A 25,124-nucleotide genomic window follows, 5' to 3' on the forward strand; every position below is an offset into this window, starting at 1 on the left:
TGGGGAACCCAGACTCCTAACCCCCACGCCCTTCTGCCTTTCCTTGGCAAACGCCAGACTCCTACTCAACCCTCAAAGCCCACCTCTGCAGCAACAGCACTGTGCTCTGTGCCATCACGGCCTCCATGCTGCCAAAGGCTGCCTCCGCAGATGCCCTCCCCACTAGCAGTAAACTTCCAGGGGGAGGGCGTGGGCTGGGGTCAGCTCTGTCCCTCCCAGTCCCCAGCAGGGGTGGAGGTGGGAACACAGCTCAGTGCATGCCTGAGGCCCCAGCCAGGGCGGGGTCCAGCAACAACATGTCTTCTAGAGACTCTGAACAAGCCCCTTCCCTCTCTGAGCCGTAGTCCCCCGAAAAACAAGGGAGGATGTATAGAGCTGCAGAGCATTCGATCTCACCGCACAGTTAAGGGTGCTACGGCCCCAAAAAGCAGAGGGTCTCAGGCCCAAGTCAGGCAAAGGTCAGGATGGTACCACGCCCCAACTTGGCCCACACCCTCAAAAAGCCACTGTGATTTGGAGCGTCCAACAGGCTGGAAGTAATGGCAGTCGGCAGTGCCCCCCCCCCCCCCGGAAAACATGTCTCCCCCATCCCCAACCTAATGTGCCTGTTTCTATGGTAACTTCCCAAGGTCAGCAGCAGCCTTGCCAGGCTCCAGACAAAAGGCGGTGTGCTCGCTCTGGGGGCCACGGGGTGGCTAACGAGCTCGTGTGGCCCTCAGAACCCAGGACCCCTGGCGCTGCTAGGTTTTCCTTTCCATGGGGTCTCGGACTTGGACCCTCCCAAAACTGTGGCCTGATGCAAAGTGTTCACTGCCCCGGGGGAGACTAACAGGACAGGACATTCTCAACTGCCCTGTCTGTCTCTCCCATCCCCCGCACGGAGCTCTTGAGCCTGCTGGGCAGACCCCCACCCACCCCACAGACAGAGGGTCCCCGCTGGGCTCTCTGCACCTAATTGGAGCAGTGGGTCCCGCTGGGCTGGACGCTGTTCACCAGCCCCGGGCCCCATCGCACACCCCACCTGCCGCTCCCCAGTCAGGCTGCGCAGCCCCCAGACCCGCTGATAAGGTGCCTGTCCTGCACCCATGTGGTTCTCCGCCGAGCAGTTCAGCACCCACAGAGCTGCTAATGGGAAAGCGACCCAAGGCCAGGCCTGCCATTCCTGCTCATTGGCGCCATGACACCCTGTAATCCGCAGAAAGAGAACCAGCCTTGTGTCTGCAGAAGCCCAGGGCCCCACAAGGGCTCAGGTAGGACTGCTCCCCTGCTCTGTCCCCACACACCGTGGCTCCTGCACTGGCCTGGCCAGACAAGCCTCATCCACACCAATGACATCCCCACGACCTGGGACCTGCAGGGCCACGGCCAGACCAGGTCCTGGGCACCCAGAGAGCAAACCCCGGGCTCGCCACTCCCACACGGGAGAGCTCCTGGCTGACGCTGGAGCCAGACCTAACAACTGTGAGCACGGCTAGCTGTGGAATGTGCCGGCAGCCACCCAGGAGGGGGAGGGCGACGGTGGGGTCTGGCTGAGCCTGCCCTCCAGCACACGCTCCCAGGGGAGCTGCCCTGAGGCCTACCTCAGCCTTCCTCTGAGGCCCCCGCCCATGCTGGCCCAGGACGGGTCCCAGGATGCCCACAGCTGAGAGTCCTCAGCTGTGCAGCCAGTGTTCGGTTCAGCTCCCTGCACCTCAGGCAATTCTGATAGGTGAGGAAACTGAGGCACAGAGAGGTTATGTGACTTGCCCAAGGCTGCGCAGCTTGGAAGGGGCAGACTGGGTTCAAACCAGTCTCTTGGTTGCATCCCACTCTTGGGGTGAGAAGCCTCTACTAGACCCTGCTGTCAATGGGGTGCAGTGGGAGGTCGGCGCAGTGGCCCCACAGGCCTCCTTCCACTTCAGTCAGCAGCACTGAGGCCACGGATCCCTGGGGAGGCCCCCAGACCAGCAGGGCCAGGAACCGAGGTGCACCCCCAAACGTTCTTGTCCAGGCTGCTCCAGGCAGGCCTAGGCCCTGTACGAAGACCCAGGGGCACGTACCTGACGAAAAAGGAGGCTGCAGTTGATGGGCTCGTGGAGCCCCCCGCCAGGGTGCTCGGGGCCGGGGTGACCAGGGCCGTTCTGCAGGCCCCACCGCGGCCCCACATCTTTGACACACCATCGGGGCCCACGGCGGGGGGGCCGTCTCGGACTGTGTCTGCCACTGCCACCGCAGCCACCGCAGCTTCCGCCTGCAGAGAAGGAGGGAGCCACGTGAGGGAGAGACGCCCGCAGCCTCAGGCACCTGCCCACCCCAAAGCCTGGCATTCTCCCTGGGCCCCACAGTACAAGATCCTGCCAGCTTGGGGCATGGGGCAGTCTGCCCGGGCAGGGCCCCATAGGGCAGAGGGGGACACAGTTGCCCACTCTGGGACCCGACTTTCCAGCCCTCGCCCATCAAGTCCCAGAAATGCAGTGACCACAGTGGTCAGGAGAGATGGACAGGGACCCCACACCCCTCACCCCAGGGCCGTCAGTCTGGGAGCAACCAGAGGCATAATTAGAGAAAAAAAACACAATAAATACTTGTCACAGTGCTAACTGCCCCACGTGTGATAATGTATGATGTTCCCATCGTCTGAAACACTACTCTGGCATTTCCCACTAATTAGCTAAAATAAATCCCAGAGAGGAGGGCAGCCTCGTAATGAAGCACAAATGTAATTACGTGTTCCCGGGACGGCGCCAGCAAACTGGAGACCTGGCCAGCGCGCGTGAGGTTTATGTGCACATGTCCGGCCCTGAAGGGGCTGGATGGGGGGGGGGCCCCGCAGGGCAGGGGCGTGGCCTGTCTCAGCCCAGCCCCTTCGCCAAGGGCCCCAGCACACAGCCTTCCAGGCCCCCCAGGCTCCACGGCCTGGCCCCAGTGCTGTCCACAACCACTGCCAGAGGCGTCCTCTGTGAAGACCTAGCAGGGACTGTGGCTGAGGAGCCCAGGTGGCAGCCACGCTCTGGAGGGCCCAGTGTCTCCCAAGTGCCACAGACTTGGGGCCTCCCAAATGACACAGTCAGAGGCCAGGGAGGCACTTCAGCAGAAAAAGCCACACGGGCCCCCGGAGGAATGTTCTGGAAGGAGGTCCTGCCATCTCAGGGAAGCACTGCTCCTCACCATGGCAGAGTCTCCCCCCACACAGCCCATGGTCGGCACCGGCTTCTAAACCCCTCTTGCGACACAGAAAAGAACATGTTGGTCAAGAAGTTCACAGGGAGCCCCAAACCTTAGGCTGGATTGAAGCCAAGCACCACCACCCCCGGGGCACCGGCTGCTCCCCCAGGGCCGCAAGGTCAGTAGCAGGAAAGTGCCCTCACTGGGCACTGTGCCAGCACGCCAGGCCCTGCCACCTGCCTTGCCTCTGCCCACAGGGCAGGGACTCCCATGCATCCCTCAGAACTCAGTCCTTTCCCTCTCTAGCCCTGCCCCGCAACCCAGCCCTCTGACCGCTCCTTGCCACCCCCAATCTGTCTAGTGCTTCTCAGAGTCACACCACCACGCTCAGCTACCCAGCACCTGACTCTCACTCCACCAGCTTTCAGCACCTGTGCCTACTGGGCATTAGGAGGGCCCTGGAGGGGCCCAGTTTCCTGCATATCCCTGTGTCTGGCACATAGTAGGTGTTCAATAAATCTATTCTCCAGGAGCGCACAGCCTGGTGGGGACACAGACCTGAGACAGACCCAGCCGGTGGCTGGGAGGCAGACCCCGTGGCAGAATGGGCACCAGCCCATGGGGAACGTTCCTGAGGGTCAGCCAGGCCTAGACCTGGGCAATAAGAACTGGAGGCTGCGTCTTTTCCTGGGCTGCGAAAGCTCCAGGCACGGGCTGAGTGCTCCAGGGCCGGCCCGTCTGCCGTTCCGCCGCAGTCTTAAACGTGCATGATATCTCACTTCCCTCGCCTCGAACAAGAAATCGATTTTTATCACTTAACACACGTGCTCCCTACGAAAGCTCTCAACTCCTTTGTTGAGTAAAATGATGCAAAGAATTCACTTTAAAGTCACGTCACATTGATGTCACCACCAGGGCTTGCTGAGACCCACCGTGCGCTCAGCGAGCAGCCTGGGGCTGTGGTCCCCACACTGGCTCCAACCAGCCCCCAGGTCGGCCAGCTCACACTGTACAATGAGACATCCTGACAGCGGGCAGAGGGCTGCACCCGCCCTCCACCCCGCCCCAGACCCAGCCGCCCCACCAGCTCATGCCCACACCTCGCCTCCAGCCTCCAGCCGGCGACAGTGCAGGCCGCCCCGTGTGCCTGCGGCGGCCGAGCCCCCACACTGACCTGTCTCGGGAGTCCCGCACAGGCCTCGGCTCCACCGTCCCACGAGCTGCCGAGACACGGCTCCGACCACCGGGACGGCCACTGCCGACTCCTGCCAGAAGCAGAACCCGGGCATGCCAAAAGAAGCCAGGGGGGCGGGAGGGGGCAGCAGGCGGGAAGAGCACAACACAGGGACAGAGGACATGGGGCGAGCGGCGGGCAGGCGGCCAAACAGAAAATGTGATGGAGGCGCCAGGGCAGCAACGAAAGAAAAGCATGAGGAGAGGACAGCGTGAGCCCACCGTCCCAGAGGAGCCTGCCTAGCAGAGGGCTCTTGCCCGCAGCCCCACTGGGCTGGGCTCCAGATGGTGCCCACAGCAGGGCACTGGGGTTCCACGAAGCACTGTTCGGGAAACACCAAACTATCCCATTTTCCTAGGGACCCTTCAGGCCTGAGCTCTACCTCGGTCAGAGTCTGGCTTCGGAAGGACAGCATGCACCAGCACCACAGGATAAATAACCTCCCTGGGGGGCTATTTTGTGCCAAGAGGTGGGGAGAGTATGGGGGCAGGGGGCGAAGGGATGGCCAGGCTGTCTGGAAAACAAAGTGTCCATCTGCAAGGGGCACGGCTGCCATCGCTCAGTGGGCATGTGCCACACACCAGCACCCAAGTGGGGCAGACCCAGCTGCCCGTTGAAGCTCTGCAGGGTCACCCTGGGGGCCCCAGGCTGGGAATGTCCCACCTCCATGTCACAGAACTAGCTTTGCCGCAGCCTCACATGGGAGCGTCATCTTGTCCAACCTCCACCCCACGGTGGGTAAACAGGCCCAGAGGGGGGCACCAACAATGGGTCAGGTTAGAGAGAGAGGCCAGAACCCAAACAAAGCTCCATCCATACCCCACCATCCCAGCCATGTCCCTGAGGACGGGTGGGCACCCTCCAGGGACCCCACCAGGGCTCACAAGGAGGTAGGGAGGCAAGCAGGTTGGCATGGCGGACAGCAGGAACAACGCCAAAGCCTGTGCCACCCAACCTCTGTGAACAGAGGGAAACCCTGGCTCCTTCCAAGCCTCCACCGAAATGACCTCACCTCCCACTCTGCACATCCCACTGGCATGCCACACCGCCTCCAGGAAGCCCTCCACCCTCCCCACCCAGGCCAGGGCTCCACCGTCCCAGGCTGGCTGGAGACCCTCTGCTCCAGGTCCTCCCTGGACTGTGAGCTCTGAGACTCTGGGTAGGGCCTGGCCTGTGTCCATAGGACTCGGGAAGGTCTGCACAGGCCCTACTGGCCTAAACCTGAGGCGGCAGCACCCTTCACCGTGTCGCTCAGCCTCATCCCTGACTGCCCCTGTCTGGGCTTCTTCTAGCCTGCTGTGCAGTCAGGAGGCCAAAGCACTGGTCTCCTGGCATCTGGCTGTCAAATGATTGTGTTTTGGGCATCTGAACTGGCACTCTGTTAGCATGGGGAAGACACGTGGTGGTTCACAGCCATGTCCCAGGGGAGCAGGCGGGGGCAGAGGGTCTGGGGTGGCCCCACGGCTGTTGCCCAGCATTCTCAGGGCTGCCGGGGTGGGCAACAGGCCAGAGGCCAGCTCCTATGGGCACCTGACACGGGAAAGCAACTGCCAGACTGTCCCGCTGGGTGGCCCCACAGCCAGGAAGCCCCACCAAACACTCAGGAGGTGGAATAACCCGGAAAGGGCAGAGCTCTGTGCTCCCGGGCACAGGAAGTGGGCTGCCGTTTTGATTACGGCTGTGGCCGGCTGAGGGCAGCTGCTTCCAGACAGAGTTCTCCAGATGGCCACGCCTACAGCATGACCCCCCAGCCAGCCCCAGGGCAGTCTCTCAGCCACAGCATCCAGAATGTTCCAGGCCCTCAGAGCCTCGGGCCGCCTGCATCCACCCCCACAGGCCAGCCCTGTGGCCAAGGCCAGCATCCTCCTACAGCAGCCCCTGCCTCGTCCTGCACACTCCTCTCCGTGCCCTAGAACAGGTGGGCTGCAGTCCCCGCCATCTCACCAGCCCAGGTCCACGTTTGCCTGGAAACAAGGCACCCAAGGGCCACTGATGGCCTGTGGGAGAGTCACAGCGCGTCCCTCCAAAGTGTTTAATTGTCGAGCCTAGCACACAGTATTTCAACATTCTAGGGCCACCACCAATGATCGACGCCCTAGTTCAGGGGAAATTACCTCATCTGAGTCCTAAAGTTCTATTTAAGGTTCTAATAGTCTCCCTATCGACCGTCAGGACTGTTGTCTCATTATAAATCCATTCCTGCCCACTGGAATGCAATCAATGAGCCCATAAAAGAGAGAGGAAGCCTTAAAGGCCCACGTTTAATGGGGTGCTCAGGGCCACCTGGCCAGAGATCAGTGACCCCACCCGGGCATCTGGCTATACCAACCCTGTCGCTCCCACTGCCAGCTCACGCCCTTCCTCTGCCTCTGCCTCCGGGTACCTACAGAGCGAAGGCCAACCCCTCTTTCGGCCCGACATTCGAGGCCCCTGCAACACAGATCTCCCCAGGTTAGGAGACCTCTGCCTATTCCCAGGGGCCTCCACCATCTCCACACCTCACACTGGGTCCACCATCTCTGACGATTCCTTCCAGGCCCAGCTCAATGCCACCTCCTCCAGGAAGCTGCCAGGCTCCCCATCTCAGTGCTGCCCCCTGGCACATTCCTCCCAGACAGCCCAGCGCTCAGGCTGGGAAGCACCAGGGGATGCATGGCGGGGACTGGCCTCCCTCTTCTTGGCCTCACCCCAGGAATAATAAATGGAGGAGTCGGAAGCAGCGAGGCCCTGGCCAGGGTGCATCGTCACACCAAGTGCAGGTCCAGAAGTTCCTCCCGAGAGCCCTCTGTGCACCCCATCTCCAAGCCACCAAGGGCCAGGGAGGCCCCAGGGCCAGGATGGCCTCACAAGGCCCAGCCCAGCAACGGTTCACGGGGTCAGCACCTAGCAAGGGTAGGATCTCATCAAAGGCCACACTGGAAGTGACAACGTACAGCCCCATCTCACTGACCCCAGAGGATACAGCCAGCCCAGAGATGGGGGTGGGGCAGAAGTCTGTCCCGCATTGAGGTTGTGTGGGACTCCGTCCAGGCACAGAGAGGCCCACTGGGCACAGAGGCTGCAAGAGACGCCTGCCTGCTGCTCTAGTTCAGAGACACTCACTGGGCAAGCCTGTGCAGCTGCCTCAGTAGTAACTGAAAAACATACTAAGCAAAATAGTTTTCACAGCCACTCACTGATCTCTCTGTCCTGGGGCTCTGTGTGGGTGGGTGACACGTGCCAGGGGGAGTTTTTCCATGTACCCACACACCTGTGCAGCACCATCACCTCTGTCCTACTTGGACCGGTCCACAACCCTTCATCCACCGCCCTGCCCCATCTCCTGATAAGGTCTCATGCTTCACACCCCCAGGGAAGCCTCCAAGCTTCACACCCTCAGGGAGGCCTCATGCTTCACACCCTCAGGGAGGCCTCCATTCTACACCCCCCCAGGGAAGCCTCTCTGCTTCACACCCTCAGGGAGGCCCCATGCTTCACACCCCCAGGGAAGCCCCATGCTTCACACCCCCAGGGAAGCCTCCCTGCTTCACACCCTCAGGGAGGCCCCATGCTTCACACCTTCAGGGAGGCCTCCAAGCTTCACACCCTCAGGGAGGCCTCCATTCTTCACACCCCCAGGGAGGCCTCCAAGCTTCATACCTTCAGGGAGGCCTCCAAGCTTCACACCCTCAGGGAGGCCTCCATTCTACACACCCCCAGGGAAGCCTCCATGCTTCACACCCTCAGGGAGGCCCCATGCTTCACACCTCCAAGGAGGCCTCCAAGCTTCATACCCCCAGGGAGGCATCATGCTTCACACCCCCAGGGAAGCCTCCAAGCTTCACACCCTCAGGGAGGCCTCATGCTTCACACCCCCAGGGAAGCCTCCAAGCTTCACACCCTCAGGGAGGCCTCATGCTTCACACCCCCAGGGAAACCTCCAAGCTTCACACCCTCAGGGAGGCCTCATGCTTCACACCCCCAGGGAAGCCTCCAAGCTTCACACCCCCAGGGAGGCCTCCATTCTACACACCTCCAGGGAAGCCTCCATGCTTCACACCCTCAGGGAAGCCTCCATGCTTCACACCCTCAGGGAGGCCCCATGCCTCACACCTTCAGGGAGGCCTCCAAGCTTCACACCCTCAGGGAGGCCTCCATTCTACATACCCCCAGGAAGGCCTCCATGCTTCACACCCTCAGGGAGGCCTCCATTCTACACACCCCCAGGGAAGCCTCCATGCTTCACACCCTCAGGGAGGCCCCATACTTCACACCTCCAAGGAGGCCTCCAAGCTTCATACCCCCAGGGAGGCATCATGCTTCACACCTCCAGGGAGGTCTCCATGCTTCACACCTCCAGGGAGGCCTCATGCTTCACACCTCCAGGCCTCCACAGAGACCATTTCCTCTGCTCGAGTGTCCTTCCTACTTTGTTTCTGGTGAACCTCTGCACTGCTGGGCCCTAACCCTCAGTCCTCAAGCAGATGGGTACAGCTGAAGGTATGCTACCCCGGGAGAAAGTCCCTGAGTTGTGCAGGGCTTGGGCAGAGCAGCCAGATGCCTTCTGGGGAAAGGCCCTCCCAAGACAGCCCCCAGCCCCAAACTCAAACCAACTATCTCCAGTGTCCCAGAAAACCCCTGATCCAACAACCCACCCTCTCCTGACCCTCCATGCTGGTACCCCTTCTTCTAGATGGAAAACTGGAAGACACAGAAGAGAGCTGGAGAGACCCCCACCAGCTAAGTTCTGTGGCAGATGGGAAAGTGACCGGGCCCCCAGCTCCACCCTCCAGAGACGGCTTCATCTTGGACTATGGGGGTGACACCTGCCCAGAGCCCTCCAGGAGGACACCCGGCCAGGTCCCCGGCACCCACAGCACCCACTGGTGTCCAGGGCTGGTTCCACGGAGGCCATGCCCACTGCTGTGGTGACAACCTGGTGGGCCAGAGGAGGGGGAGCCTTGGCGGGAGGCACTCTGCAGTCAAGTGAAAAGAGGTGGCTCCTGAGAACAGGCCCGTGAGGAAGTGGGCACAGACCGCCCGCTCCTGAAGGCCTCCCCCTACACTCCATGGGCAAGTCTGTGTCAGCTGGCCACACCCTGGGGCGGCCTGGCATGGCAGGAGAACCGGAGAGGGAGGGACCACTGGGGACCCGTCCTCACGAGATGCTCCGCCTGCCCCCACTGCCCGAGGATGAAGGTCTGATCTCATCCCAGGAGCCACGGGGCGCTTCCATCAGCCCACAGCATCGTGTGTGGTCTAGGAAGCACGACGGCAAGCCCTCGCCGAGCACGCGGGCTGGTGCTGTGGAAGCAGTGCTCCAGGGGACATGGGAGGACGCTGCCCATCAGTGACCTGTGGGCAGTTTTGACGTGGGCCTTAAGACTATGTGTGGGCCTTGGCTTTCCCCAACATCCACAGCCCCTGGCTTTAGGGGGAGCTGCGCTGCAGGTGAGGTGTGGAAGGACCCCCAGGAGGGAACGCAGCTGTGACACAGCTACCAACAGCCCTTCCCAGAGGTTCCAGGAGGCCAGCAGCCTACCCCGCCCAGCGCACTCACCAGGCACGATGGTGGCAGGAAACTGTTGACTCTCGAGACACTCCACATGCCCTCTAGGCACTGCTGGGCCTGGATAGTGACAGTGCTCAGTGCCCCGCCCAGGCCAGCAGGTGCCACCGACACCTGGACACTGGGCCCCGATGGCCAGGCCAGTCCCTTCCTCCTGTCTGGCCCTGCTCGGCCCGGCTGCCTCCCTGCCAGGCCCACTGGCACTGGTACAGCCCTTGAGCTGGTCATGGCACCGGGGCTGGGAGGTGCAACGCCAGGGCCTCCATGAGGGTTGTCAAGGTCCTCGCAGCTGGCAGGTGCCTGTAGCAGCCGCAGGGCCTCCAGCGTGAGCTGGTTCAGGTGGGTGGCACAGACGTCACAGCGGCGCTCGGGCTCCGGATGGCATGCTGGCAGGGCCCCAGGCACTGGGAGCTTGTCGAGAAGCAGAGCCGAGAGGCAAGGGTCCTGAGGGAACAAGGGACAGAGGTGGTCAGAGCACAGGACCAGAACCTGCCACGTGTTCCTCCCCCTCCACGGCACCAGGCCAGCTCCTGCTGCGGCCACTGCATGAGCCGTAACTGATTAATAAACCCCAAACGGTTTCATCGGCACGTACCCAGCAGAAAAATAATTATCAGAGCTGAATACTGAGGTCCAAGGTGCTCTTGACATTGCCCACCTCCTCCAGCCATCATGACCGGCTTGCTCACAGCCAACAAGGCATCTGCATGCTCCCCGAGAACCAGGCCACAGCAGCCAAGGCCACGGGCTTGAGGAGCCTCCAGGAGGCCGCAGAAGCAGGGCCAGAACCCCTACCCCGCCCAGGTCCTTCCATGGCTCAGCTGGGTGCGCTCAGCTGGGTGCACTTAGCACCCAGGGCGTGAGTGGAAAACATCTATTCTAGAGACACAAGGGCCTTCCAGGCTCAACCCTGGTCGAGGCGGGGCTGGGAGCTGGAGACCCTATCACTGCCTTTGTGAAGTCTCCAGCTCTTGTCGGGATCGGAAAACGAAATGTGGTCCTGCTGCCAACGTGCCAACAGGAGTCAGGCCCTGCAAGGAACGCTCTACATGGGTGAGCCCAGCAATCCCATGTCCTGCTAGCATCAGCCAGCAAGGAGGCAGGAGGCAAGGCTCAATGCCCGCCTCCCTGGATCAATGGCCTGGACTCGGCCCCCAGAGTCTATGCTGTTTGGTGGCTGCCCCTGCAGACCAGTGCTCCCTGCCCCACACTGTGGGGACACATGGGTCTCCCTACCCGTGAGCCTGGTGTTCAGAGAGGGCTAAGAACAGGAGTCATGGAAACCCATAGGAGGCCCTCGCCTAGCCTGGAGGTCAGGGAGGGCTTCCTGGAGGAGGTGACACCTCTGGAAGGAGGAGGAGGGGTGCCGATTCTCAGAAGGAACCTCCCTGGAGGGCCCATCCGTTCTTCTATCAGCACACCAGGTTCTGCCGTGGCACCTCCCCGGGCAGCCCCATAGGGGTCAAGGTCTGAGCCAGGGCCAGCCCCTCAGTATCCTTGCCCCTCCCTTGAGGGTGAGCTCCAACCATGGAGCCGGGCCAGGGCAGCCCTTTGATGGAGCTTCAGCCCAGTTACAGCCGTGACCACCCAGGACTCTCCCAGTGCCCCCGACACAGAAAACCCCAAATGCGGCCTGTGTGTCCACTCCAACCAGCTGGTCGACTTGCCAGCCCTCCTCCCTCCACTCTCCCCCAGCCTGGACCTGCTGCAGCTCTGAGGAGCCGGGGCCTCCTCCCCTGACCTCAGCCACAGACATGTGCTCACTGGCTGGCCGGCCACACACCCCCAGATGACCTGGCTCTGGTCCAGCTGCCCTGTTGACCACAAAAGGGACTACGGCCTCCCCGAACACACTCGTTTTTCAAATCAGGAGGCTGAGGCCACCACGCAACAGGGTATCTCATTCACCTCACCTGAGCCTGATCTGTGGCCAGCCCAACCTGTGTCCCCAGAAGCCTGGGAGGGCTCAAGTGGGTGACGGTGGTAGCAGGATGGCCTTGCTATGAGGGGACACAATGCCAGTCCAGATAAGCAGGCAATCACTCTGCTCCTAGGTCCCCAGTGCCACCCTGTGCTCCCCGAGTGTGACCACACAGTGGTTTCCCTCACACACACCCCCAGGAGACCAGGACGGATGGGCCAGGTCCCTAGCTGCCGGGGCTGGAGGGCCCCAGAGCCTCTGAAGTGGCCGGCATGCCTGGCCCGATTAGCCGGCTCCCCTCTCCCTCCTGCACCCCACTGAGGTGGACATGGGAGTCCTGCAGAGGGGGGGGGAGACCCACGCAAAAGCTGTGGGAAGCCCCACGTGGGGTGGCACACAGACCACAGATGGAGTCCAGATGCCCTGTCCCCCACAGGCTTGTCACTCCCGCCTGCTTTCCAGGTCCCAGCTCTGATGACTCTGGTTTTTCCACTCAGCAGGAGGCCCTAATGGTGGCCTGGGGTGAGGGGAAGGAAGTGCTGGCTGCTGGAGCCATTAACCCGACTTGAAAGGTGGCCCAGACCCAGCCCGGCCCCCGCCCCACCCCCAGGCTCCAGCAGCCCATTGTTCCAGGGCCTCTGCCTGTCTTAGGGACCTCAGGCCTCTGGGGGACTCCCCTGGAGCCCCCTCCACACCGTACACAGGAGGCAGGAAGGAAAGCTGGAAGCAGGAGGGGGGCACCAGACCCCGAACACCCCACCACAGCCAGGCAGGCAGAGGCTGGGGGTGAAAGGCAACAGGAAGCCAGGCAGCTCACACCAAGCCCCCTCCCCACAGCTGTGTCATCAGGAATTCAGACAGCAGCTGTCAGGGCGGCCCCAGCTGCCCAGGCCTGGGGCACTAAGCATCAAAGCCCCAGGTGGGAACACGGGTCTGCTCTGGGGTGGGGGGCACCAGCTCAAGCACCCTGTGACAGAGACAAAGAGGGCTGCCTGGTCCCCTGCTCAGCAAGCCCACAGCAGCGGCTATGTGCTCACAGCCCCCCAGCCCTATTCCAGCCCAGCCCTGCTCCCTAACAGCCTGCACCTGGGTGCTGGTCCTGCTTCACAAGCCCCCAATAGGTCTGGCCCAGCCACATTGGGGTGCCGCCCCACGAAAAAAGCCCACCCAGCACTGGGGGACCGTCACAACCATGGCTGCAGAGGTACCACAGGCCGCAGGGCGGAGGCCAGAGCTGCCTGGGGCTGGGAGCCCACCTGGCCCTGAGCCTCCCAGACGGGCCGGGCAGCACTGGGCCTGCCAGTGCAGGGACTGCTGAGCAGTGTGGGGCCCTCAAACCACACACCCCACGCCGGGGGACCCGGGACCTCTCAGTCTGCGGGCTTTAGGCAGGGTAGGCCCAGTGCCCGCAGCACCCTGGCCCAGTGTTCAGGCTCTGGGAAGGGGATGCTCCTTGGGGGGCTGGCACTGGCCCCTCCCAGGATGACACCACCGGAACCCGGGGTGGCCCTCTCTGGGCCTCCACTGTATATAGACCAACAATGTCAGACCTCAGCACCTCGGAGGCCGGGATGCCCACCCTTCCCTGAGCGGGGTCCCCTCTCCTAGCCATGGGGCTGCTCCTGGCAGCTCTGGGGGTCCACAGGCCCCAGCCCCCAAGGGGTCACAGTCCTATTTCAGGAGCGTCAGGCCCTGAAAGCCCGGCCCGCATGACGCCCACCACCCACCCCTCCACTCTGGGGCCCAGCACCTTGAAAGACAGTAATTACCTCGCTGCAAAACATGACTTTCCATTCTCTCTTTATGGTCTAATTAAACAGCCATCATACTTACATTTGGACAATATTTTTCTTAATCTGATTCAATTTAGCATTGCACACCACCAACCCAGCACGCCGCATGAGTTTTAGGGAGCCTCCCCCCGAAAACGACGACTTTCCAGCTTCATCTTGTTTCTGGGGTCTCCATGTGGCTTTAGTAATCCTTCCATTTTCTCCTGCACGGGGACCCTGAGGGACTTTACCAGGGATGAGCTGCCCCGTCAGCTCTGCCACAGTGGCTCCTCCCAGCCCAGGCCCAGCCAGGCCCACCTGGGCACTGGGCACCGACAGGAGCTGACCAGATGTCCCAGCTGAAGCCGCCATGGAAGGGGGATGGGAGAGGTCTGCTCCCAGTTCAGAGAAGCTCCAGACCTCAGGGCTGTGAGACGACCTTCTCCAAGCCCATCACCCCATCTTTAACAATGGGGCCCCAGCACCCCCTGGCAGGGTTGCTGGACCAGAGGCCCAGCCTGGGGAGTGCCCAAACCCCAGGGGTTCTCCCTGGCCGCCACTGTCGGCATGAACGAGCGGGGAGCCTAGCGTGGGGTCCTCACGGGCCACAGACCACATCTGCCTCGTCCCTCTTCCCTCCACAAACAAAGCATGCAGGCAGTGACCCCAGGCAGCCACCATTTCCGGAGTTGACAACAGGTCCAGGAAGGGACCCCTGGCTGCTGAGCCAGGAGAGGCCTCTGGAGCTCTGCTGTCGAGGACATTCCGATGTCGTGTGCAGCCTGGTGGGACTGCAGGGGGGCAGGGGCTGGGGGCTCAGATTTCCAGCCTGGAAACTGCTGGGCTGTGGCAGGCCTCCTCTCCCTCCCCTTGGTAGCCTGGGGCCCCTCCCACCCACCGGGAGATTCACCAAGGGCCTCAATCCCAGCCCGAGGCCCTGACCACCCTCGTCCACTGGGTCCACAGGAAGACCTGAAGACCCCGAGCCGGACCCTCTCTCGCTGCCAGCCAGGACCCTGGAGACCGTTCCGGCCCCATCAGTATGCAGTTCCAAAGGCCCCTGAGCTGACCAGACCTCCCTCCTCTGCCAGGGGGAGGGCTGGGGGGAGTGGGGGTACACAGCCTGGCCCCCCCCAGCACTGACTGACACCCATCCCCAAGGCCCTGTGCCAGGCGCCAGCCAGCTGGGCAGCAGGGCACAGACTAGCTCATTGAGACCTCCTCCCCTCAATGGCCTCCACTGTCCTCTGCCGGATGCCACCAAGGGCTATGGGCCCCAGGGGTACAGGCCAGACTGCCAGGACCACCTCAGCTGGTGGGGGTGGCGGGGAGGCCAGCTTCCTCGGGATAGCCGCTGCTCAGAGGCGGCGCGCAGCACACTTTGGGGGCCTGGGCTCACCCAGACACTTTCCATCCAGCTCTGTGGGTACGAGCTTCAGACCCAGGGTCCTCAGTCTTCTCACCTGAGCATGGGCTGCAGCAAGGGGGGGACGGGGGGCACAGTACCCTGCAGGCATCCTCACCAGTCACCCAGCAGAGAAGAGACGCCAGGCAGGATGGGCCCTAGGCACCATCTTGAGATCCAACACCCAGAAACACCACCATCAGGCACCCCCAGGCTGCCACCGCCTCCTGTGCTGGCTGGATAAGTCCCCTCTGTGCCAGGGTGACCGCCTCGACACCCACCCCACTGGGAACCACCTTATTGGCTACTATGAGCACGCTCCCTTTACAGGCTGAGGCTCAGAGAGGCTAAGACACTTGGCTCAGGCCACACGACTTGGGTAGGAGACCTGGGGCTCAAAGTGCACAGAAAGGGATGGGGCCCAGGGACAAGACCAGGAGGGTCTGTGTCTGAGCCGCTGAGCGAGCCAAGCCAAGATGGCTTCGCAACAGTCCCTCAGGGTTTGGACATGCCAAGTTTGTGGGGCTGGTGGGGGATCCAGGAGGCAGAGCTGGGCCGTGCACCTAGGCTGTGAGGGGGAGGACCTTCAGGGAGGGGCCGACCCTGCAGCCAGGCCCCGGAGCAGGGCTGTGGCTGGCCCGGCACCTCACACGCTCCACCGCAGGCCGCCATGTGGGCCAGTATCCATCACACAGGGTCAGAAGTGAACGCACACGGCCGAGTAATAACATCCATCGGAGACCAGACATGGCAGCGTGGAGCAGCCTGGTGCTGGGCCGTGCAGGACCATAAACCCGTCAGGTAAGCCGGGGCGCCCGGCTGAGCCCACCCACCTGGCCCCACAGCCAAAGCCTGGGATGCTGCCAGGGGGACGGAAGCAGACCAGATGGCCAGGGGGCACCAGGAACCCTGCAGACAACCCGCAGGAAGCCCAGCCCCGGGGGGGCCCCCAGCCACAAAACATAACACCAGAAGTACAAGTGCCCTTAACCCAGGGGGAGCAGGAAGAATGACTCAGCCCAAGGACCCTGTTCACAGATGGGGAGCTGAGGCCCCGCAAAGGAGTGACTGTCCCACAGTGGGTGGCAGCCAGCGTCCTGCCCCAGGCAGTGCTGTGCATGTCCCAGGCTCCCGTCTCCCAGGAGTCTCCTCGGCCACTATGGTCACCTAGGGGAAGGGAGAACCCAGAGCTCAGAGCTCAGGGGCAGACGAGGAGGGAGTGGCTCCCAGAGGCCCAGCCACCCAACCTGGCTGCCACCAGGGACCGGACAGGGGACAGCTGGCCTCAACCCCCACTCCCCTCCACTGCACAGGTTCCCTGTTCCCACAGAGCACATGAGCAGCGGAGGCCGGACACACCCAGGGGACACCGAATCCATTTTCATTCTGTTTATTTGCTTGTACCCACACCTTGCACAAAAACTATGTGGTGGTTTCTAGAAACACGCAGCATAAATTAAAGGCCAAGCCACACAACTAGAAATAGTCACGTCAGAACCAACAGGAGTGATAGTTCCCAGGAGACACAACAAAAAGGGCCAAAAAGGGCCCATGTGGTGGGTAGGAGGTGAAGAGCCACGAGCTTCCTGGCAGGCAAAGGGAAATGGAAACTAGACTTTCCTGCTATTTCACAAAAGACCCAGCTCTTCTGGTTCTCAAACATGAGAGCCTTTCAGGACACTCGAGGGAGCCTTGAGAAGGCCCCAGGCCCACTCCCTTAACCCACGCCAAACTGTCACAAGCCCCCAGCGAGGCTCTGAGCAGGCCAAGGTGGGGCTGTGGGGGGTGAGCTGAAGCCTCCCTCTTTCCCTGACCCTCCCTCAGCAGAGGGGCAGCAAGACCGGTCAGAGCCCCACCTGATCGCAGCCGGACTCTTCAGGCCAGACACGAAGCTCCCTGACCAGGTCCACAGTGCAGCACCGCCCCCCCACCCCCGGCCCCTCCCTGCTGGCCCTCACTCCCTGAAACCTCGGGCCAGCAGGGACGTAAGTGGGCACAAGGAACTTCCTGCCACTTCAGCACTGGACCAACAGAAGTCCCCAGGGAGAGCAGGGGATACCGACTAGACCACCAGCCACCCCGAGAGGAGGGAGCCAGCCCAGGGTGGGAAGGTGCCAGCTAGGCCTGATGGGCCCCCTCCTGCCCTTGCTAAGCTCAGGCCTGTGGAGCCCACAACTAACTGATCCCTTCCCAGCTGAGTCACCTGGTCCCCTACCAGCTGGGAGACTGCCTGGCAGCCAGCCCCAGGGAGCGCCCGCCCCTCTCACACCTCCCCTGGCTGCCTTCGGAGCCAACCAACACCCGGCTCAGAGGGAGACACAGCTGACGGCCAGGTGCCAAGCCCTGTGGAGCCTCAAGGCAGACACCATGGCCCTGGCATTGGGGTGGTCCCAGAAGCAGGTGGAGCCCAGGCCAGACTCCAAACAGCATGGGGAATGGGGGCTGGGGCCTCCGACCCCAAGCCGCGAACAACCAACACCTGCCGGCTCAGCCCCTGCCACCCCAGGACCCCACCCTGACACACCAACACAATCGAGCTGGCGGCTGTGGAGACAGCACGCTCCCACCACGCAGGGGACCAGGAAGTGACGGTGGATGGAGAGCTGGCAGGACCGCCATCCCCAAGCCAGGAACCAGAGAGAGGCAGGAGGGTCTCCAGGCCTCCAGTCCTAGCAGCCTGGTCGTGGCACCCCGAGCTGTGCACCAGGCAGGAGCCCACGACTCCCTGCAGTCCAGCTTGGTGGAAAATGTGAAGGCATGTTTGAGCCACATGGGTGGGCAGGGCCACCAGCAGGGATTCTGGACTCCCAGGGGGCAGGGACCACAAGACCCCTGCCTGGGCGCGGGAGGGATTTCCAAGAACTAAATGAGAGCTGATCACCACCCCAGGGGGCACGAATCAATCCAGCACCGGTACTGACACCACGAATGTCGCGTGGCATGATTGTCCAACCATCATCTCTGCCAGGATGCATCTGGGTGGCAGTTGGACCACGTCCCCAGCAGGATCCCACCCTACTGCCACCTGGAGGCAGGGACCACCCGCCGTGGGGGCTGTCATCTCAGTGGGGATCCGGGAGAGCTGGGAGCCAGCCAAGCAGTCCTGAAGTGAACACAGTGGTGTGGGAGGAAAGGCCTGCTCACTGGGTCATTCAACCAATGTTGCTGGGTGATCTGATCCCCACACCTGCCCTGGCAGTGCTCCCGACCTGGGGTGGCACACTGGACACAGAGTCCACCATGGCCAAGGGGTAAGGACTGAGGAAGGGCAGGGCCAGGGGCTGGCAGGGTGTGATGGGAGGGAGGCTGGTGCACATGCAGGGGCCGCCAGAGCTCTGTGCTGAGAACTCAGAGTGACGTAGGTCAGCATGGCCCGAGTCGCCCTGCCATGGCCAGCTGCACAGGTGCCAGTACATGGGGCACCAGATGATCCAGGCAGGGTTCTGCCAGATGAGCATGGGAGGGACAGGGGACTGGGGATCCGCAAAAAAGGTGACAAACCACCTTGGGATCAAGTGAGAGAATGGAGCCTAGAGGCAGCAGGGGCCCCTGTGCCCAGAGGCTGCACCTGCCAGGGGGCCTCAGCCCAGCAGAGCCAGGCTAGGACAGCGGGACGAGAGACAAGCCACAGACACCTCTTGCTGGGTCTCTGGCTTGGCGAGTTTGGGCGGCTGGGCTGCGCTGGGCTAGGGGGACAATGAAAGGGGTCTGCAGGAATCTGGTGACCAGTGCACCATGGTGGGTGACGGCACAGGTCAGGGAAGGCTGGAGGGGCCTCAGGTTCCGGCCCGGGGGACAGGAGGACAGTGGCCAGTGCTAAGCTGGGGTGCTCAGGCATGGCACAAGAGGAAAGCCTGGCTCTGACACCCCTGTGGGAGTCGCCAAGAGCCCCCAGCAGAGAGGTGTCAGAAGCAGGGCACCTGAGAGGGCATAGGGAGCTGGCAGAATCACCCAGGGAGGCTGGGGGGCTGGGGAGGAGGAAGGCGTCTGTGGCAGGGCCTGTGGAGGTCGTGACTCCAGACCATGCAGGGTCCTGAAAGGGTCACCTGCAGAGGAGGCCTGGGGACCCTGGCGAGAGCAGAGGGTGGCACAGTGGGGGCCCAGCAAGGGGCACTCAGCCCAGAGGCCCTGGCCTGGGGGTACCCTCCACACCCAGGCCCACTGCCCTGCTTGGTTCAGGAAGGATAGTGCCCCAGGTTACAACCTGGGTGGGTAAAGCACATGCCCTCCCCCACACCTCCAGGGGCTTCAGGGTTCAGAAAGGGGCCAGGGAACAGCCCTAGCCACTCTGCATGGATGGGGTCCCTGGGTGAGCACCATCATGACCCTCACTGCCCAGATGGGGAAACCAAGGCAGGCACCGGGATAAGAGGGCCCACAGCAGCAAGGGATAAAAGAGGCCCCAGGCACCAAAGACCCAGCACGGTGTGACCCTCAAGCCCCATCCCAGCAAAAGCGACAATGGCTAAGGTGTATGAGCCATGCTGTGACAGACACTGTCCAGTGTACCTGTGAAACGGGTACAAAAACGGTCCTGGGTACAGAAGAGGAAACCGAGGCCCAAGCTCTCAACGGACCCACCTGAGGTCGCACAGGTGGGGACCCGTCTGCTGGTGGGAGGATGGGCAAGGAGACAGCTGGGGTCGAGCCCTGGCAGGGACCCCGGGGTTGGCTGAAGGATCAACGATTCCTTTCCAGCTCCCTCTATACCTGAGACCCGGCAGAGACCCCCAAAGCCTGGAACTCTAACATCTGGCCTGGCCCGCTGGCAGGGGCCCAGCTCCACCCCCCACCCCGCCCCCAAGCAATGGGAGCCCAGCAAGCCCAGGTCTGGGTCTTTCTAGACGCCAGCAAGAGACTAAGTGAGAAAATGCAGGCAACATTCTTTGTAAACTGTGAAGTCCCATCCTCAGGAAACTCATCTCACAATGAAAAATAAGAAAGGACCCCCGGGGAAAACTCCCTGAACACCAGGCTCTGTTTTCCAGGGCCTTGTCCTCAGAGCAGAGACTCTGAGGAGGCCCCACACAGTGCCCCACCCCCGGCTGCCCCACAGAGCTCTCTTTCCCAAACCAAAAGCAGAAGCAGCTGTGTGACGTCCAGGACACCACCTCCCTGCCTGCCCTGAAAGAAACTCCTGGGCAGGCTGGGCAAAGCTGCAGACTGCAAGCCAGCCAGGAGGCTGGGGAGAGCCTGGGTCGCAAGGGACAGGGACACCCGCCAAGGTCCCGAGGTTGTAGGCCCAACCCTCCATGTCCTGTGGCCAGGGTGGCTCAGCCCAAGAGCCTGAAGCCCCCCTGGACCCTGTTTCCATCCTCTCTGGACAGAGTGGAGCATGGGCCCCCTCCCTTGTGCACAGTGGTGTACAGGTTGGTCAGCACTCCCACACCAGCCCCTGAAGGCTACCTACCCCCATCTGACACAGGAGGAAACACCGCGGGGAGGGGTCCGGGAAGGGGGCCGCAGAGCAGGAACAAAGTGAGACCCTGGGTCTGCTGGGTGACCAAACCACGGGTGCCAGGGACAGGAGGGGAGGGGTGAGCCTTCAGTGCCCATTGTCGGCTGTCAAATGGCAAACTAAGGGGAGGCTGGGGGAGGTGGGAGGTGAGCGCTCTGGCTGGTGGGGGGCGGGGAGCTTCCCCAATGAGCCATCTGCAGGAAGAGACCACTGAGACCCCCCCAGAGGGACCCCAATCCACCAGTGAATGGTGTGACCTGAAGCTCTCTCCACCAGGATCCCCCACCCACCTGTGACCAGCTGGCCACATGCCGCTGAGAGCCACTAGGCAAAATCCAGCTCGGTCACTAAAGCCCCTCCTTTCTTTGGCCTCAGTTTCCTGTAATGGGGTAGCAAGATGGCCCTGTAGCTGTGACAGGCCCTTAGGAGTCTGACCCAAACCACACCCTTCTGAGGCCCTGAAAGTTCTCTGATATCTTTTCAATGAGATTCAGGCCATCTGGGGCACAGCTTAGCAAGGCTGCACTCTGCTTGGAGCAGCAGATGGGGGTGTCCAGCCTCACCCCAGAACAGGCCACAAGTCCCCTCCCTTTGCCACAGAGCGTGCTCGGGACAAACCAGGCTCAAACCACCCCTGCCTGCCCTAAACAGGAAACACATGAGACCCCAGGAGCTCAGCATCTGGAACCCACCTTCATGGACCCCACCTCCAGCCCAGACCACACGGCCTCCTTGGAGAACTATATTTAGATTCAATGGGGATTATGTGGCCTTCCCAGGAAAGCTTTCAAAAAGACTGAAGGTCAGTCGGGAAGGGCTTCCTCTGGAGACCCCCACCTCCCCAGGCTTTGCAAACTTCCAGGGCGCATTGTTCCTTGAACAATGGCCCCAGCTCCTTCCAAGACCCAGGCAAGCCCATTGGCTGGAGAATTCGGGAAGCCCCCTCCCCAGGCAAACATCTTGGCAGCTGGGACTGGAGCCTAAGGAACCCAGGGGCCCAGCCACTCAGGATGGCCACTGCCTAAGGTGGCAGAGCCCCAGGCTGTGTGCCACACACAATTCTTATCCACATGCTAGGAAGGAGCCGGCAGCCACACCTCACAGCACCAGACGCCCCTCTGGTCCTTCAAGCCTTCCTGCCCCAGGTGTGCAATTCCCAGGCAGCTGGCTGGTGGCCCAGGTGTCCCAAGGGCAACAAGGCACCAAATAACCTCTTGCTGCTGGCAGAGCAAGACCTGTCCCATCGTGGGTGGAGTCCTTGCCACCTATTGCCCTCTCTCCCCTCCCCGCCCCAAACATAGACTGTGGTTCCAACTTTGGGGCACCTGCAGCTCTGGGGAGAAACGCCGGCCCACCCCCCTCCAATCCTACCACAGGACCCTTTTAGGATGAACTGCTCCAACTTACACTGTTACAGAGAAACTGAAACCCAGAGAGGAGCAACAGCTGGCCAAAAACACTCCCGGCCCCAAGGTCTCCCAAGTTCCAGCATGGGCCCTGCCCAGAGGCGCAGGCTTAAGGGTCATTTACCCGGAGGGGTGTCCCGGGCCCGCTGACCAGCTTCCACGCCTGTCGCTTGAGCTCGGCGAGCTTCGTGTGGCAGTGGCGGCACCAGCTGCCTCCGCCGGCCGAGTGGCCCTGCTCTGCGCCGGCCCCGGCGCCCTCGGGAGCAGGGCGGCTGCCACATGGGTCATGTTCGGGCCCGGCGGGCAGCCTCTTGCGGGGGGACACCTCCAGCAGCTGCACAGGCTCGCGCACCGGGCCGCCCTCGGTCACCTGCGGGGAATAGATACGGAAGGGGAGAGTGAGTCCTATACTCAGCACCACCCCCGGATCCAGCACCGGTGACTCCAGACCTCAGCGCGTCCTGGCCCTAGAGTGACACACTCGACAAAGTTAGGAGCGCTGGGCGCGAACCTGCCGCCCACCCTCTCCGGCCATTCCGCGAGGTTCGGATAGGGTCAGGAGGCCCGGCGTCCCCGGCGCGCCGCTCCAGGCCCGGCCCCTAGGGGGCGCCGCGCACCACGCAACTATCGTCGGCGTCTAGGGCTCGGTCCGGCGGCGCCCGCCGCCCCCCAGCTACCCGCTCCCCTCTCGTGGCCCGGCCACGCGTACCGCGGGTTGCGCTGCGTACAAGGGGACGCCGCGGCCGCCCATGGCCGGGACGCAGGAAAAGCCGGGCGGGAGCTTCGGAGCCGCGCGGGCTGTTCGGGGGCGCCGCCACTATGTGATCCGGCCCGGGGGTGCCCCCATAGCCGCTGGTCGCTCCGAAGTTGGCGGCGCGGGCTGGCGAGTGGTTGAGTGCGCGCCGTAGCGGCGACGAGCTCGTTCGGAAGGCGGGGGCGGGGCCGGTGGGGGCGGGGCGCAGGGAGGACTGTCCCGCCCCGCCCAAGCCCTCTACTCCGCAGTGCGTGGGGGAAGGGATCCTGTCCCGCTGCGCGGCCCCTCCCATTCCAAGGACCCCACCTTGTTAGGCAAGTCCCAGCAGGAGGAAGAGGCGCTGGGGGCCGCGGTGAAAGAGCAGTGTACGCGCGCGCGCGCATGCGTCTGCCCGCTTGTCTGCCCTAACACTGAGATCTGCTAGTCTTCTGCGAGGCACCAACCCACTCCTCACTTTACAGGTGAGAAAACTGAGGCCGCGGAGGGGAAGATCTTGTCCGACATCACATAACGAGGTGGGACAAGGAAGAGTCTGAACCCCGGCCCCCCGACTCCCAATCGCTTTTTCCTGCAAACCCAGTGCACTCCGCGTGTCGCTGGCAACCTTTTGGCTCTAACTGTCGCGCGTGGATGCATGACGCCGCTTCGGAACGTGCAGTACCCGTGGCAGCGTATCTGTGTATAGGCGTGATTGCGAGAGGCATGCGTGTCTTTGCAGGCGAGCGTGTGCACGAAGGTGGGTGTGCGCGCTGTGCGCCGGGGAAGCAGGAGGAGGTGGCGCGGCTGGCCCTAGGGGTATGTGCGGGACCTGTTGTCAGCCGGCCTGGCAGATGGGAACTTAGCTCCGGAATTAATTGCCTGTTTGTCTCCGGCTGGGAGGTCGCCCCCCCTCTCCGGCGACCAGTTGCTCCCGCTCCAGCCCAGCCCTAAGAGTCGCCGCTATCCGAGGCGGCAGGCGACTCCAGGTCCCGGCTCCGGGTCAGCCCTAAACACGGAGTCAGTCGGCGGGCTCCGCCGCATGGCTTTCCGTGATGCGAGCGCCCCCTGCTGGCCACCGCGGACCCGCTGCCGCAAGCCTGGAAAGAGACCCGCGCCACGAATCCGGGGCGAAGAGGTGCGCCCCGCAGACTACAAGAAGCCGAAGCAGAGCAGGGCCGGCTGGCGCGCTGTGGTCCAGGCAAAGAGCCCGGCCTGCGGCTCCCGGCGCACACAGTGAGAACGCCACACAGATTCGAGCCACTCCCCGCCTCTCCTGGGCCCCTCGAAGCTACTACCTTCATTACGTTTTGCCCACTACGCCTTTACTTGGAAAGTCCTCCGCGCCCACGCACTCCTCCCAAAATAGGGATGGATCATCCCCTCCTGGCTTGCCGAGCCGTTTATGACATGCAGTGTGGCGGGGGTGTGGGTGAAAAAGTGGACAGGGGCTCGCCACTCTCACTCGGGTCCCACAGCCTCCAGGCCCTTTTCACCCGACCCGGGGGCCGGAAGCTCTTCCCATCTCCTGTCTCATCGCAGCCTCCCGAAGGAAAACGGGCATCAGCCTCCATCCGGATGTGGGTACCCCGGGACACTACCACCACCACGCCTCCCACATTGCCTGCAGGCAGCTCCGCCCCCGCCCCTCAACTGCTCAGACACACACACACACACACACACACACACACACACACTACCCACATGCGCCCCCCCAGAAACACTGACGCAGAGCCTCGGTCCTACACCCGCGGCCGGCCACACCCGCAACTTCGGTCGCCCGTACCACGGCGGCACCTCAGGAAGCGCACGCTCACACCCTACACCAGATTCCCGGAGGGGGCCGAGACACAGCTCTGCAGATCCTGGAAGTACACGCGGTTCCTGGAGTCACCTCAGGGACTCCGGCTTAGCCACGAGACCCCGACCCCCTGCCTCGTCCATCCCAGCTAGGCGTGCAGTGGCACCCAGAGTCCCTGTGTTAAGCTCTCCGCCCTGGCTGACTGCCTCCGGCTCAGGACGCAGCCTTTAAGGGGAGAGAGATGGGACCGCACTAACGGGGAAAGTGCGTCAGCCAGTCTCGGGCACGGGCTGCGGGACGTGCTCAGGACGTGCTGCCTCCTTCCCAGCGCCGCACCCTGAGCCGCGGGAGCCACGCCACAAAGTCGCGGGACAGCGTCTATGCCCCCATCCGATCCTCACCTTGGCTCGCCGCCGCAGAAGGTGGCTGGTGAAGCCCAGGATGATCTCGGAGTCCAGGCAGAGTGCCCCCATCTCCAGCAGGCTGGGCGCCTTGCGGGGCGCGCCGCGGGGCGGCTCGGGCGGCCCAGGCATCGCCATGGAGGAGCGGAGCGCGGGGAGCTGCTCCGAGCTCCTCCCGCCGTCGCCGCCGCGCCTCCCCACCCGCGCGCTCACTGGCCGCGCGCCCGCCGCCGCCGCCGCCGCGCCCCGCACGGCGCAGTGCCGCCCGCCAGGCCCTCAAGCCTCTGCTGCCCGCGCCCGCGGC

At 62.9% G+C, this 25,124-nt stretch overlaps 1 protein-coding gene across 2 annotated transcripts in view; it reads right to left on the reverse strand.

Annotated features, from left to right (window-relative positions):
- Positions 1 to 25,124, reverse strand: part of KIF26A (kinesin family member 26A) — a 41,800-nt gene extending 16,676 nt beyond the window's left edge. The window contains exons 1-4 of one of the 2 annotated variants that reach the window (XM_074326809.1): positions 24,821 to 25,124; positions 22,013 to 22,258; positions 9,918 to 10,370; positions 2,040 to 2,230 (exon numbers count right to left, since the gene is read on the reverse strand). In XM_074326809.1, coding sequence (XP_074182910.1) covers positions 2,040 to 2,230; positions 9,918 to 10,370; positions 22,013 to 22,258; positions 24,821 to 24,958 — 1,028 coding nt within the window. In that variant the 5' untranslated portion in view covers positions 24,959 to 25,124. Of the gene's footprint in view, positions 1 to 2,039; positions 2,231 to 9,917; positions 10,371 to 22,012; positions 22,259 to 22,597; positions 22,847 to 24,820 lie in introns of those variants that run through there. The other variant, XM_019747307.2, reaches the window with a different exon arrangement.

Source organism: Rhinolophus sinicus, linkage group LG03 (assembly GCF_036562045.2).
Source record: "Rhinolophus sinicus isolate RSC01 linkage group LG03, ASM3656204v1, whole genome shotgun sequence".
In the NCBI taxonomy this organism is placed as follows: domain Eukaryota; kingdom Metazoa; phylum Chordata; class Mammalia; order Chiroptera; family Rhinolophidae; genus Rhinolophus; species Rhinolophus sinicus.